Raw genomic sequence first — 15,094 nt, 5'->3', positions numbered from 1 at the left:
TAGTCACACTTCATTTTAAGGTTCACTTCTCACTATTAGCAGTCCATTGACTATGACTTTTGCTTCAGTAAGATCCTAATTTTTTTTTATTAATAATTAGTAAGCTATTTTAGGTATTGGGTATGATGTAGAATAAGATCATGCAGAATAGACCATTTTAGGTCTAACCAGCAGTGCAATAGCAGCAAGTGCAGGATACAGGTATAAGTTATAAAGTGCAGTTATAGAAAAACTATGGTGATATTTACAGATGGATGTACTATAAACATTATATACAGGTTGTATTGACTATGAACAGAGATTTACAATGAATGAATATATGACCAGGTTGATATTAATAATCAGAAGTGTGCAGATTGATAAACATAATTACAAAAGTCCATGTGCAGTGTACTTTACAGTATATGTAAAGTTCAAATAAATGAATCAGTGCAATGAATATGTGCAAATGTTAAACAGTGCAGTGATTGTGAGGAGTATAAGTTAGAGGACAGTGGGGGATGTATTGGGGGGCAAAAGAGTCAGTGAGGGGGAGACAGCTCTGGGGAAAAAGCTGTTCCTCAGTCTGCTGGTTTTTGTCCGGGGGAGCCTGAAGCGCCTGCCAGAAGGCAGGAGAGAAAACAGTCTGTGAGCAGGGTGAGAGGTGTCCTTAAGAATACTGCGTGCTCGGCGCAGACAGTATTTCTTCTGGATGTCCTCTATGGCTGGCAGTGTGGTCCCTGTGATGCGTTGGGCAGTTTTCACCACCCGCTGCAGTGCCTTACGCTCAGCAACTGAGCAGCTTCCATACCAGACTGTGACGCAGTTGGTCAGGATGCTTTCTATTGTGCAGCGGTAGTTCACCAAGACAGGTGCTGAAAGCTGGTTCATCGAAAATAGGTGCTGGTGAGCCTTCTTGACCAGTCTGGAGGTGTTGGTTGTCCAGTAAAGGTCATTTGAGATGTGGGTCCCCAGGAACTTGAAGGATGAGACCGGCTCAACGGCCATCCCATTGATGTGTATGGGATCATGTGAGCCTGTTCGTCCCTTCCTCAAGTCCACAATGAGCTCCTTGGTCTTGCTGGTGTTAAGAAGCAGATTGATGTCGGTGCACCAAGTGGCCAGATGCTGTATCTCCTCCCTGTAGGCAGTCTCATCATTATTGCTGATTAGACCAATCACTGTAGTGTCATCTGCAAGTTTGATGATGCTGTTGGATCTGTTCACAGGCCTACAGTCGATGGTAAAAAGGGAGTAGAGGAAGGGGCTCAGCACACAGCCCTGTGGTACGCCAATGTTGAGTGCGACGGTGGTGGAGCAGATGTCACCTGATCTAACATTCTGAGGTCTGTTAGTCAGAAAGTAAATAACCCAGTTGCAGAGAGACGTGTTGATATCCAGGTCTCTGAGTTTGATCATTAGCTTAGAGGGTATGACAGTTTTGAATGCTGAGCTGAAGTCAACAAACAGCATTCGTGCATAAGTGTTTTTATTGTCCAGGTGTGTGAGTACAGAGTGCAGTACAATGGAGACTGCATCTTCTGTGCTCCTGTTGCCACGGTAGGCAAACTGATGTGGGTCCAGTGTGGATGGCAGAGAGTCTTTCAGATGTGCCAGGACCAACCGCTCGAAGCACTTCATGATGATGGGTGTGAGTGCTACAGGGCGGTAGTCATTCAGGCATGTTGGGCTGGAGTGTTTGGGCACTGGCACAATACAGGTGGTTTTAAAGCATGTTGGCACAATTGCTAGGTTAAGCGACAGGTTGAAAATGTCTGTGAATACCCCAGCGAGCTGTTCTGCACATGCTTTGAGGACGCGCCCAGGAATACCGTCTGGTCCAGCAGCCTTACGCACATTGATCCGACTCAGTGCGGTGTAGACTTCTGAGGAGGTGAGTGTGATAGGTGAGTGGTCGGTTGAGGAAGTGATCCTGGTGTAGGGTTCTTTATTGTCTCTTTCAAAGCGGGTATAAAAGTAATTTAGCTCGTTCAGGAAGGAGACGTTAGTGGCTGTGGGTGTGGACTGGCTGGGTTTGTAGTTGCTGATGGCCTGGATGCCCTGCCACATGCGCCGAGGATCAGAGTTGGAAAACTGTTCCTCTAGCTTTAGTTTGTAAAAGTGCTTGGCCTTTTTGAGATTTGGCCCTCTTCAGATTAGCACTGGAAGTGCTGTAGGCCTGTGCATCCCCTGATCTGAAGGCAGTGTTGCGTGCCTTCAGCAGGAGGCGCACCTCCTTGTTCATCCATGGCTTTTGATTTGGGTATGTGGTGATCTGTTTCTGGGTTGTAACACTGTCTATGGTGGTGTTGATGTATTCCAGAACTGAGGAAGTGTAACTATCAATGTCTGTGTGAGAGCCACAGGTGGCTTGGGAAACAAACATACTTCAGTCTGTGTGTTGAAACCTGTCCTAGAGTGTGGAGTCCACCCCCGCTGGCCACACTTTGATGGTCCTCACTGATGGCTTCACACGGTTAATAAGGGGTGAGTACTTGGGGGTGAGGAACAAAGTAAGGTGATCTGATTGACCCAAGTTGGGGGAGTGGGGTCACAACATAGGCTTCAGCCATGTTTGTGTAAACTTGGTCTAAGGTTTTGTTTCCCCTTGTGTGGCCTGAAAATGTTTTGATGGAATTTGGGGAGCACTGTCTTTAAGTTAGAGTGATTAAAATCCCCCGCAACAATAAAAGCAGCCTCCGGGTGAGCAGTCTGTTGTTTGCTGATGGCTGCATGAAGTTCATTCATAGCAAGCTTGGCATCAGCATCGGAAGGAATATAAGCAGCAGTTATAATGGTGGATGTGAACTCCCGTGGCAGATGAAACGATCTACGTTTAACCATTAGAAATTCCAGGTTAACAGAGCAATATCTCCCAACGATGACAGAGTTTGTGCACCAAGCTGTGTTATGATAGCTGTTTGATTGAATTGCCACTTGTTACAGTTATGAAATAGTTTGATAACACACAGGAAATATTCATGGGCCAAAGATGTCACCACATTGAAATGGTCTATATGTACTAACTAGCAGCCAATATTTCAATAACACATGCTAATAAGCAGCTGGTTAACAGTGAGAATTGGTCTCTAAAGTGTTATCAAATGTATTACATTTGATTGATTGGCATGATTCTGTAGGGAATACTGAATCATGCATAAAATGTAAAAAAATTATAATAAATACACGCATAGGTAAATACAATAAAGCAAAGATAAAAGTGAAATAAGCATGTTTTGTGGCTGTGTAAATGTAAAAATTACACCACAAAGTCTTTATTGTATAGATAATTCAATACAGTTTTTCTTTATTAAACTTTAATTGGTAAAATATCAATGCGATGTGACTATTGTGGATGCACACATTGCGATATATCGATGCTCAAACGATATATTGTGCAGCCCTAGTATATATCCTGTTTAATATTAGCCATATTGACAACATTATGTATTAATACACATGTAAGCTAATATAAGGTATAAACATTTATGTATAAATTATGCATAAATTTACTAATACACTGCTTAGAACTGAAATACTTCTATATTACAATCTAGATAGGGGTCATCTATGTTTTATCTGTGTTTACCAATGCATGTTTTGGATTTTTGTCTCACACTCTTGTTGTCACTTTTCTCTGTTATGTTTCTGTTTTTCTGTCTCTTCCTCGGGTTTAAATGTAAATGAGGAAGCGGTGCGCTTTATGTGCGGTCGTAAAATATTTGTATGTATTTTATAAACCACAATACCATTTTTCCACGAATTGTCTTCCGTTTCCAGAACATGACGGCAGATTGAAGGCGGTCATTTCTCTCCGCTGCGGGGAGGGGCTGACGTGAGCGCGCATCCCGGCGACTAATCAGAGCTCGAGCAGCGGATGAAAACTCAGCTGTGCGGTGAGTCATCTGACAGCTGCTGCTCTCGAATAGATGCACTTGTTGAATCAGGTCCCATTGAGCAGAGGGGACACAGGTTGCTCGTATCATCTGAAAACATTTCACCGACACCTTCTAAATGAAAGCACACTAAAGAAGCGACCGGGCTACGTCGATTAATAATCTCCCAGTGAGACGCATTTTCAGGTAGGTTTCGTTTTGGTTCGGACTTTTGCACACAATGCGATGCTACAATAGAGCTTTTGTGCACCTGTCTGTCTTTTCACGACGAGTGTGTGAATGTGCTATTGAATTGTGTGCAGTGTTGCTGTAGTTCACAGAATCAGCAGTGTAGAGTAATGGCTTCATTTGCAAAGCTGGTGAGTCAAAGATGATCAGTTTGCGTTTGACGCTCGTCAGCGATGCTTATCAATCATCATCATCCTCATAATGAGCTGCCAGCTGTTATTAATAGCGTTTTAATTCTGATTCTTTGTGTGTGTGTGTGTGTGTGTGTGTGTGTGTGTGTGTGTGTGTGTGTGTGTGTGTGTGTGTGTGCGTGCGTGTAATGGATCGTGTTTATTGTCGCTATGGTTTTTAATTTCTTATTTTAGGAACACAAGTATATAAATCATACTGCGACATTACATTCATGACATTTTACGTGTTTATTTATATAATTATTATGTTTAGTAGGTTCTATATGCACACACACGTTATATTATTGTATGTCCATACATATTTTGCCATGATTTCTTTGTTAATCCAAATTTAGGTTCATTCCTTTTTTATGTATTTGATTATATAATGTTTAATAATATCTAATAATGATTGTCATTTTACTGCATTTTACTTTTAGTTTTTTGAAGTAATTAATATTTATTTGGTGTCAGCTACTAAATATACCTTTTATTTGTCCGTTAAAAAGCATACAATGTAATGCATGGTATTTTATATATTATAAGCATATAGGGTATATATGCATAAACAATACTATATACTGCTATTATGTCATTCAAATCTTTTATTGCATTGGATTTAATTAATTTTGTTGCATTTATTTCAGAATAAATTAATTAATTTAAGATCATTATTATTTTGGGTCGATAATAATTAATTTACACATTTAATAAGATTTAATTATGAAACTATCTCTAGTCTGTACTGCAGTCATGAAGCGACAGAAGAACACGATAAACAATATTTGCACTATGCTTATGCATATAACCTAGAATTGCAGTATGCAGCTAATAATTATGCAAAACCTGCTCACAGGTGACATCAAAGATTATAGACTCTTATTAGAGTTCCGCAGATTAATCGTGTATTTAGAAAAAGTGGTGGCAGCAAGCCGCCCACGTTGTGGTGTTTTGTGCCAGGCTTATGTGTAAAAATGTCATGCTGCCAAGAAGGGACAATCCCGCATGCTCTACAGATGACTACAGTCCTTTGCAAATAGCAAAGCAAACGCTCAGTGTTTATGCTTCTTAACATGTTTTGTTTAAGCCCTGCACTCCTTTGTGGTAAAGCTGCTAGTCATTTTAAGACCACTATAGAGTGCCGCTCTCACATTTAGTGCCATCTTCACATGGGAGGTTGCACTTTTTATTGTGCAATTTGTGTTATTGTTGGGTCAGGGTGGGGTGTTTGCCAGCTGTTTCACATGCAGCTGTAGATACACCCCTTCCCTTTCTGAGAAACCACACCAACAAGTTGTTAATGGTTTAAAACTAGCTGCAATTTATAATATACTAAAATAGTTCACCAACAAACAAACAAAAAATAGGTCATGGCAGATTCGCTCACCCTCAGGTTTTGGCAGTCCTGTATGTTTCTTTCTTCAACATTAAAGAAATTATATTTCATGGATAGAAGGGCTGTGCTGTGTTTATCATCTGATAAATATTGTAATTGGTGTTTTAGAGTTGACATTGTTCAGTATGTCACTCATTTTGAAATACAATTCATTAAGTGATGAGGTCTATTAGTTAGGTTAAGCCAATAATTCAAGAAAGCCAAAAACAGGAGGATCTCAAATTACACAAAGTAAAAAATGTACTGAGTCAAAACAGACACATTTTTGTAATTTTTTTTTTTTCTTTCTTTCTTTCTGTTACGTCATTTGAAAATAGTCAAATCAAGCAGGAGCAGAACATTTGTGCATGATTCCAGCAAGCAATTACATTTTTGGTTTCCATAATCTCCTCTTTTGGTTAGGTAAATAGAAAGATCCCTCTAGTTTAGGAGAATGACCTGGAATGCTCTCTTTCAGGTTCCTATAAGTTGATGCATAAAGACAAAAAAACACTCCTTGCAATGTACTGGGAAGGTTAGTTTTAGGAAACAAACAAAAAAAAAAAAAAAAACTTACAGAGAGCTTTTCAAGAACATTCTTATTTGGTTTAAAAAAACAAGTATAAATGAAAGGGAAACTATATGGGAATGTTAGGGAAATGTTTTGTATTTGCAGGGATTCTGTTTTTAAAAAGTGAGCCAGTGATTCACTGATCTATTCATAAACGAGTCACTTACTGTGTTTCTAAATGAATCAAGCACTTTGAACGAAACATTTGAATGGATTATTCAATGAATCAGTCATAAAGACAGGGACTTGCTGCCACCTATTGCTGCTTTTACTCATACCTGCAAACATTTGTCTTTGAAATGTGTCTGAATAACACAGTTGAAAACTCCAAACCAAACATTCTGATCCAAAATATTGTATTCAACCAGGGGATGAGTGATATGGGAACCATATGAAAATCTTAAGGAAATGTTTTATGTTTGCAGGGAATCAGTTTTTAATTTGTTTTTAAAAGAATCAAGTAAGCCAGTGATTCAATGATCTATTCATAAAGCAAGTCCCTTCCTTTGTTTCGAAATGAATCAACCATTTTGAACGAAACATTTGAATGGATAATTCAGTGAATCACTCAAAGACAAGGACTTGCTATCACATATTTCTGCTTTTACTAATTAATTTATCCATAACAGGCTCAAACCAGCCTAAAATACTGAAATCTAAAATAAAGCACCCCAAACCAGAGGATGAGTGATATGGGACTCACATGGGAATGTTAGTGAAATGTTTCATGCTTGCAGGCAATCAGTTTTTAAATGCATCAAGTGAGCCAGTGATTCAATGATCTATTCATAAACAAGTCACTTGCTTCGTTTCTAAATGAATCGACCATTTTGAATGGATAATTCATTGAATCAGTCATAAAGACATGAACTTGCTGCGTTGCATGTATGTTTTACTGACTTACTATATCCATGACAGGATTAAACTAACCTAAAAATATTGAAATCTAAAATAAACCACTCCAAACCAAACATTCTGATGCAAAATATTGTATTCAACCAGAGGATGAGTGATATGGGAATGTTAGTGAAATGTTTCATGTTTGCAAGGTATCAGTTTTTAATCAGTGAGCCAGTGATTCAATGATCTCTTCATAAAGCAAGTCACTTACTTTGAATGGATAATTCAATAAATCATTTAAAAAAGACAGGGACCTGCTGCCACCTATTGCTGCTTTTACAGACTAATTCATTTATCCATGACCGGCTTAAACCAGCCTAAAAATATTGAAATCTAAAATAAACCAACCCACCCCAAACTCTCTGATCCAAAATATTGTATGGGAGTGAATGATTGAGGACAGAATTAAATTTCATATCTGATCACTGCTCAGACATAACATTTCAATCCATCAGGTGCAAGACTTAAACTTGTGCATCAATTCAGACGTGTTTGTAACCTTTTGCCTCGTTCACGTGTCAACACTTTGTGAACAGTGTATTGTATATATGTGTGTGCGCAGGACAGAAGTTTTGATGTCTGCTCAGCGATCCTCTCTCTGGTCATGTCTGCGTGCTGCTCTGAGCTGCGGGCTTGTCATGCTGGCGGCGCTGCCAGACTTAACCACAGGTATGAAGATTTCCTTTCAGCATGCCACATCTTCCTCCTTCAGATAACCAGTCATGAACTTCCTGTGAAAGCCACTAGTGAAGATTGTCAAATGATCTTCTTTTTTTGGTGCTAATTGTGCACTGTAGCTATCACACTGATGCCTGTCTATTCATTTAACATTGAATTATATATATTTTAAATAAAATGACTTGAATGTACATCTTTCGCTACAAACACTTTTTAGAAAGTTTAGTCTAAATTATTTGGAGAGTGTATATAAAGTGTGGGGCGACATGGTGGCTTGGTGGTTAGCACTGTTGCCTCACAGTAAGAAGGTTGCTGGTTCGAGTCCCGGCTAGGCCAGTTGGCATTTCTGTGTGGAGTTAGCATGTTTTTCCTGTGTGGGTTTGCTCCGGGTGCTCTGGTTTCCTCCACAGTCCAAAGACATGTGCTATAGGTGAATTGAAAAAACTAAATTGTGTGTATGGGTGTTTCCCAGTACTGGGTTGCAGCTGGAAGGGCATCTACTGTGTAAAACATATGCTGGAATAGTTGGTGGTTCATTCCGCTGTGGTGACCGCTGATAAATAAGGGACTAAGCTGAAGGAAAATGAATGAATGCACATCTTTGCTACAAACATGTTTTAAAAAGTCTAAATTAATTTAGGTATTTTTGGAGTGTGTAAAAAGTGTCAGCGAAGACATTAAAACCATATTATTGTTACGTATTATTAAGTGTGTGTGTGTGTGTGTGTGTGTGTGTAATATTATTAAATGTTTTAGTATTATTATAACAGTTAACATAATTGATGAGAATAATATTCATTCATTTTATTTTTCGCCTTTGTACCTTTGTTAATCTGGGGTCGCCACAGTGGAATGAACCGCCAACTTATACAGCATATGTTTATTTTTATGCAGCGGATGCCCTTTCAGCCACAACCCATCACTGGGAAACATCCACAAACACACTCATAGACTACGGTCAATTTTTTTTTTTAGTATACCCAATTCATCTGTACCACACGTCTTTGGACTTGTGTGGGGAAACCGGAGCACCCGGAGGAAACCCACGAGAACACGGGGAGAACATGCAAATTCCACACAGAAATGCCAACTGACCCAGCCAAGGCTCAAACCAGCGACCTTCTTAGAATAATATCATTATTATAGTTTTTATTAGTAATATTACATATTATTGTATATTGATGATCATACGTCAGTTTGAGGTATATTATTTTTCATTTACTAAATTTATACAAAATTGCTTCTACTTTGCGGGATATTTGCCACCAAATGTCAAGTGGTGCAACCGGCATGCAAAAATCAGATATAGTGAAGTGACAAAAAAAAGAATAAGGGCTTGAGTTTACCTTTTTCTAATTGTTCCTTCTTAATTTTTTATTTTTTTAGGCAAGAATTGCTCCCATCCGATCATGCACGAGCATGGAGGTTTCCGTTGTGAGCCGTCTCCCTGTCGTGGTTTCCCTCAAAAGAGCGCCATTCGTTTCTTCTGCGAGCCTGGCTACACTTTACCCAAACGCTACCAATTGTCAAAATGTCACCATGGGGTGTGGACTCCGAAAGTGCCTGTCTGTATGCCACGACCAGGTAACAACAAAGAGAAAATACATTTGATTTATGTCTTAAACACTTTGCACAACTTTCATTTACTAAAAAAAAAAAGCTGACGCAAAATACTTGAAGCAACTCAAATGTTCCCTCTTGCATCAGGAGTTCTGCATTCTGAATGAAGTATGTGTTAAAAAAAGAGCATAGCATAAGCAGAACCATTAATAAGTGGCCTAAATAATCCCCTGCCACACGGTAGTGACACAAACTCTTAAAGTAAAAGGGGAAAAAACCGTGATGCTTTATTTTCTGTACACACTTCCTCAGTCTAAACTAAAACATGTCATGAAAGGAAACCCACAGCTTGTGCAGGAAGTCAGCAAAATCATCAAACTAACCAATCTCAGTGTTTTCTGATGCACGTAAAGCCTTTGGAAAATGTTTGCCTCACAGAAACAGATTTTGAAGGATGCATACGGCACTCAACCACTTATTCCACAAATCTTGATCGTCATCATCCGCTCTTTACTCTCGAACATCAGATTTAGGGTTTTTTGACGGAAGTCTTTTAAATGGTTTGTGTTGGTGTGCTTCTTTTTTTAACAGATGGTCATGGTGAACAGCAAGAAAAAATCGTCAGCTCTATTCCGAGTGTTGCTACGACTGCTATTGGAGTGTCCATCTTCCTTCTCACCACAACGGCCTGTTTAGTCATCAAATCCCGCCTGTTCTCCTGCCGATCTCATCGGTATGTCATGTCACTAGATTTAGTGTTCATCAAGATCTGAAGGATCATGTGACACTGGAATTAAATGTATTTTAAAAAATTGCATATGATCGACCGAGACCATAATTGTCAGGTTTTTTAATTGCTATAATTTAATTGATAACCTAAAAGCTGAAAATCTTTCAATTGATGTTTACTTTGTTTGGATAGGACAATATTAAGCTTAGAAATAAAAATATATCAAATCTGAGGGTTCAAATGATCAAGTATTAACATTTACTAAATGTTTACTTAATATTCTAATGATTTTGGTATAACTGAAAACCAAAAATTGAGCCATACAATGTATTTTGGCTATTTTACCAGTGCAACAGCTCACATTTTTAAAAGAATAAGATAGAAACAGTATAAAATGAAGCAGTTAATATTAATACCACTGGCAGGTTGTTAACATCATAGCTAGCAATCAAAATGACTCCTCTTCATGCTAACTATGATAGCATCTTCCTAAAAACGTGCTAGCTTGGAGCTTGCAACATGCTAATTGTGTTCGCATGATGTTAGCATCGATTTAGCAACAGGTTAATTGTAGTGGTGGCAGGGGCGGTGTGTCCATAGAGGCGGCCTAGGCGGCCACCTAGGGCGGTATAATAGTAAGGGCGGCAAACCAACCCCACCCCCTCTGATCCTCACTTTCATCCGTGACTCCAAACCCCCCACCCCACCCCCTGCGTGATAGTCCTTTGCCTATAGCAGCAGTTTAGCTTGCTCCGGCCCTGAGTGGTGGGCAGAGCGAGGTTTCATGAAATGCTGAAACAATCGAAGCAAACATGTCTTGTTTTAGTCATTTAAAAAGTAACATTATTAAAATGCATCAAGTCCTAATTTAAGAGTGTTTGTATAAGTCGGGATTCGAACTTGAGCCATTTGCAGCACAGTTACTCTGTGCATACTCACGGTCCACTAGCATACATTAGATAGTTTTTTCCCGAACCTGCCAGTCAAATGGAGATTCACCAAGCCTCGAAATGCTTCTGAAGTGGCCGATGCATTGAATCGCTTTAGTCACGTGACCTTGGTGTTTCGAATCACCTTAGTCACGTGACCTTGGTCATGTAACCTGGTGTTTTGAGAAACTTTAGTCACGTGATCTATGTGTTTCAAATCACCTTGGTCATGTAACCTGGTGTTTTGGATCATGCTTCGGTACAGTTTCAAAAGCTTCGGGATCTCGACACTGTCGAAACGTCTGTTTCACGTCAGCCATCCCTAGTTAATTGAGTTAGCATCATTTTAGCTAAATGTTAATCATGTCAACAACACAGTAAATTTCTTAACATCATGTTAGCGATGTTGGAACAAGAACAACAATGAACTAGATGACAAAAATAGCCGATAGCCGTATTGGGGAACACGTGTGTGTGTGTGTGTGTGTGTGTGTGTGTGTGTGTGTGTGTGGGAGGAGATATCCACTACTTGAGTACAAAAAACTTTTTGGCCCTCATAACTTCTGAATAGAAAAAACACTTGGATGAACAAGGATGAACCTTTCAAGTGTGCTTATTCTAATGTATAAAAATCAAGTAGACTTCGGTCTTACCCGCTGTGTCTTTCTCCTCAGGCGTTCCTCGGATCAGCTGGATCTGGTGGTAGATGGTTTACCAGTATCTCTTCCCACATATGAAGAGGCCATCTACGGCAGTTGGGGTCAGCGACTCCCGCCATTTCGTGGTCCCACTCAGCTCCTATTGGCCCAGGAGGCATCAGAACACAGTCCGCTAACGTCACTGATTCGCTCTGATACAAATCGTTGCACAGACACAGCCAATCAGAACACAGAGACTCCGCCTCCTTACGAAGAGGTCCAGTCACGATCCAGAGACTCAGTGAATGACAGTGACGGACAGGCCATGCAAAGTGCACTTCCTGCTGATAAAAACAACTAATTATTGGACTTCAATGAACTCACCCTTAGCCTTTTTGATTGTTTGTTTCCTTGCACAGGAGTCCGACTGCGACTTTTCTTTCCGCCTTTGATTATGGATCTCTTTTGGCTTACAATACCAGTGGAAAAACTGCCGCAGATGTTTTGTAATGACCTTAATGGTCAAATCTATTTTGTTTATAGCTGACGTGCTGCAATATTGATTATGTCGTTGTTTTCACGGACAAGGTGGAGACGTGGCTATACCATTTGCCCTCTGTGAGGGGAAATATAGTGTTTATGGGGATTTTTATGATTGATGAATGACTTATTTAATGATTTCTGAGAGTTTTAGTCTGGAACAAATATGATTTATTTGCCTGAAACGTGAAAATCAGTGTTTCTCAGAGCATATGGGTTGATTGAATGTTATTACCAAACTTTGAAGATTGTGCCTGTTGACTGATGGATTGTAGTATATGATTTTATTCTGTGTCCTTCCGCCAGAAATGATTTCTTGTTTAATATATATGATTTCAGAAAAGACTTGAAGTATGCTTGTTGAACAGACATTGAATGTGTTTTTATGTAACATTTACATTATCTTGTATATAGTTCTGCACAAATAGTATGTTAAATAATGATACTTTTTCAAACTTTATGAACAATGTTTGCTATTAAAAATATTTTAAATCTTTCTGGACTTTAAATGTGTGGTGTGTTTTAACACGGACGCATGCTGTGAGGTTAACAGGTGGTTGATCCCTCAGGCTTATGTGTAATGGTGTGGTCAAAAACAGCTTTAATAAAGAGTAAAGTTGTTTTCTAATGAGTCTGTGCAGACATGACCTATAAGAGGATATCGAGAGGACTTTGTTTTACATAAGTAGAAAGTGAGAACAAACGCCTTCACGCTTACATTTGACCTACTTAAACCCAAGCAGGAAGAAAGAAAGCTTGCTAAAGGTCTTTTTCGTTTTAGGTCATATTCAAAACTGGTTTCCTGATTTTGCTCTCATGTATTTAAATAAGTTAAGAAAGTCACGGTACACTGCTGGTTCAGTTAATACAGTCAGGGGCAGCGTGAGGTTAAACCTAATTGCTTATTTATAGTATACCCAGCAAATTATTAGCAACTTTAGTAAGCGAAAAGAATCACGTTTTAGTATGAGGAGAGCTGGCAGAGAGCCCTGCCACCATCTTGAGGTCAAACCCAGAACTGCACGAGAGCACTGGGAGTATGGCAAGCCATTTTTACATTAATAAGGTATATGTAGAGCTACGTTTCTTCCCATACTGATAAAATGTTGAACACCAGTAAGGAGGGTATTTTATTCACTTTAAATAAAGAGATTCTCTTTAATGTGGTTGATACAGACGTTCATAATTTAGCAAAAATGCTGATTATCGATGTAATTTTTCATAAATCTGCTAAATTAGCGATTAAAATATATCTTCTAGTTCAGTGTTTCTCAACCCTGTTCTTGGAGGCACACCAACAGTACATATTTTGGATGTCTTCCTTTACTGACTCATTAACTTCAGGTGTTGGAGTCTCTTCTGATGTTATGAAGAGTTGATTCGGGTGTGTTTGATTAGGGAGAGGTTGAAAATGTGCACTGTTGGTGTGCCTTTAGGAACAGGGTTGGGAAACACTGTTCTAGTAAATAGCTTGTTGCATAATGCACTGCAACTAACACACCAAAGCCGTTTCCCATGCATTGTTTTATTTGTGACGACTTGGCATAATGTCAAACTTGAGCACTGTGCTACGTCCAAACTGAACTCACTGTATTGTACAATCTATTTGTATTCTGTTCTTAAGTGTCTTAATTAACATGGACATATATAAGTACATTTATATACTATGTACAATTCGACTGTATTATTTGTGTCCCTTGCAAAAACTTACATATATTTATTCTTTTCAGGAATTCATGTCCTGTTAGGCAATAAACGTCTAATCGGCTTGCCATACGCCGTCTGTTTTTGTGTTTAATATTAAACGCTGTTAGAATGCTGGAACATCGTGTATTCTCTTTACTGGATAAACAAAAACAGTATGACGGTCTTTTATACATTAACTAAATGTTTGTCAATTTAACTAAACGTGTGTATTTGCAAAAACACTAAAATTTAAAACAACAATTCAATATTTCAGAGTTATGTTTTTGTGCAGTGTGCAGTTTTGTGCAGTGTTTCAATATCAGCTTTTTTCCAGCGTCAGCATTGCGCTGTTGAAGTCTGTCCAACAGAATGAAAGCCTATTAACAAAGATTGCATGATTTTATGCTTCAGTGGAGTTTGGATTAAAGATTGCAGATTCAGTGGGTTGTGTGAAAAGGATTTAAAGGAAACGAGAGGGGAAATGTAAAAAAAAAACAAGTTGGTACTTTTTTTGTTTTGTTACATTTTTTAATTATCCCAACATAAACTAAAGTAAAATAAATAAAAAAAATACTGTGGTGTCTCCAAGGCCACACAAGGTTTAAGATTCTACAGATACAAATAAAATGTAGTAATAATATAGAAAATTACCTTAATGTATATTTTAAATGCATATGTAGTCTGAAAGATGATGTTATAGATAAACAAGGAACATATTCCTGTACCTGAAAGTGTCTTAAATACAGACAATTTTACATTAAATAAATATTTAATTGGTCTTAAAGGGATAATTCATCTAAAAAATGAAAGAAAATATGTAAAATACAAATAGTTTTCCTACAATTTAAGTCGATTTTCAGCTTTCTATCCATCTATACAATCACTTGCCACTTTATTAGGTACAACTGTCCAACTGCTCAACGCAAATTTCAGATCAGCCAATCACATGACAGCAACTCGATGCATTTAGGCATGTAGACATGGTCAAGACGATCTGCTGCAGTTTAAACCGAGCATCAGAATGGGGAAGAAAGGCGACTTAAATGACTTTGAGCGTGGCATGGTTGTTGGTGCCAGACAAGCTGGTCTGAGTATTTCAGAAACTGCTGATCTACTGGAATTTTCACGCAGAAGCATCTCTAGGGTTTACAGCCTACCTGAGTATTGTTGCTGACTATGTCCATACCTTTATGAGCACACTATACCCATCTTCT

At 38.8% G+C, this 15,094-nt stretch overlaps 1 protein-coding gene across 1 annotated transcript; it reads left to right on the top strand.

Annotated features, from left to right (window-relative positions):
• Nucleotides 1-3,859: 3,859 nt before the first annotated feature.
• On the top strand, nucleotides 3,860-12,690 carry zgc:152863 (uncharacterized protein LOC562658 homolog). Its single transcript, XM_056473633.1, has 5 exons — nucleotides 3,860-4,061; nucleotides 7,682-7,788; nucleotides 9,184-9,381; nucleotides 9,949-10,090; nucleotides 11,691-12,690. The coding sequence occupies exons 2-5, from the start codon at nucleotides 7,695-7,697 to the stop codon at nucleotides 12,013-12,015; spliced, it is 759 nt and encodes a 252-aa protein (XP_056329608.1). The 5' UTR covers nucleotides 3,860-4,061; nucleotides 7,682-7,694; the 3' UTR covers nucleotides 12,016-12,690.
• The last annotated feature ends 2,404 nt before the right edge of the window (nucleotides 12,691-15,094 follow it).

This window comes from Danio aesculapii, chromosome 15, assembly GCF_903798145.1.
Source record: "Danio aesculapii chromosome 15, fDanAes4.1, whole genome shotgun sequence".
Taxonomy (NCBI): Eukaryota; Metazoa; Chordata; class Actinopteri; order Cypriniformes; family Danionidae; genus Danio; species Danio aesculapii.
Note: the sequence above shows the minus strand (reverse complement) of the source record. Positions and strands in the feature narration are given on the sequence as shown.

Coding starts and splice junctions, on each gene's coding strand:
- zgc:152863 (XM_056473633.1), top strand. CDS start 7,695: ATGTCTGCTCAGCGATCCTCTCTCTGGTCATGTCTGCGTGCTGCTCTG. Junction 9,382..9,948: donor TGTCTGTATGCCACGACCAG/GTAACAACAAAG, acceptor TTTTTTTAACAG/ATGGTCATGGTGAACAGCAA. Junction 10,091..11,690: donor TTCTCCTGCCGATCTCATCG/GTATGTCATGTC, acceptor CTTTCTCCTCAG/GCGTTCCTCGGATCAGCTGG.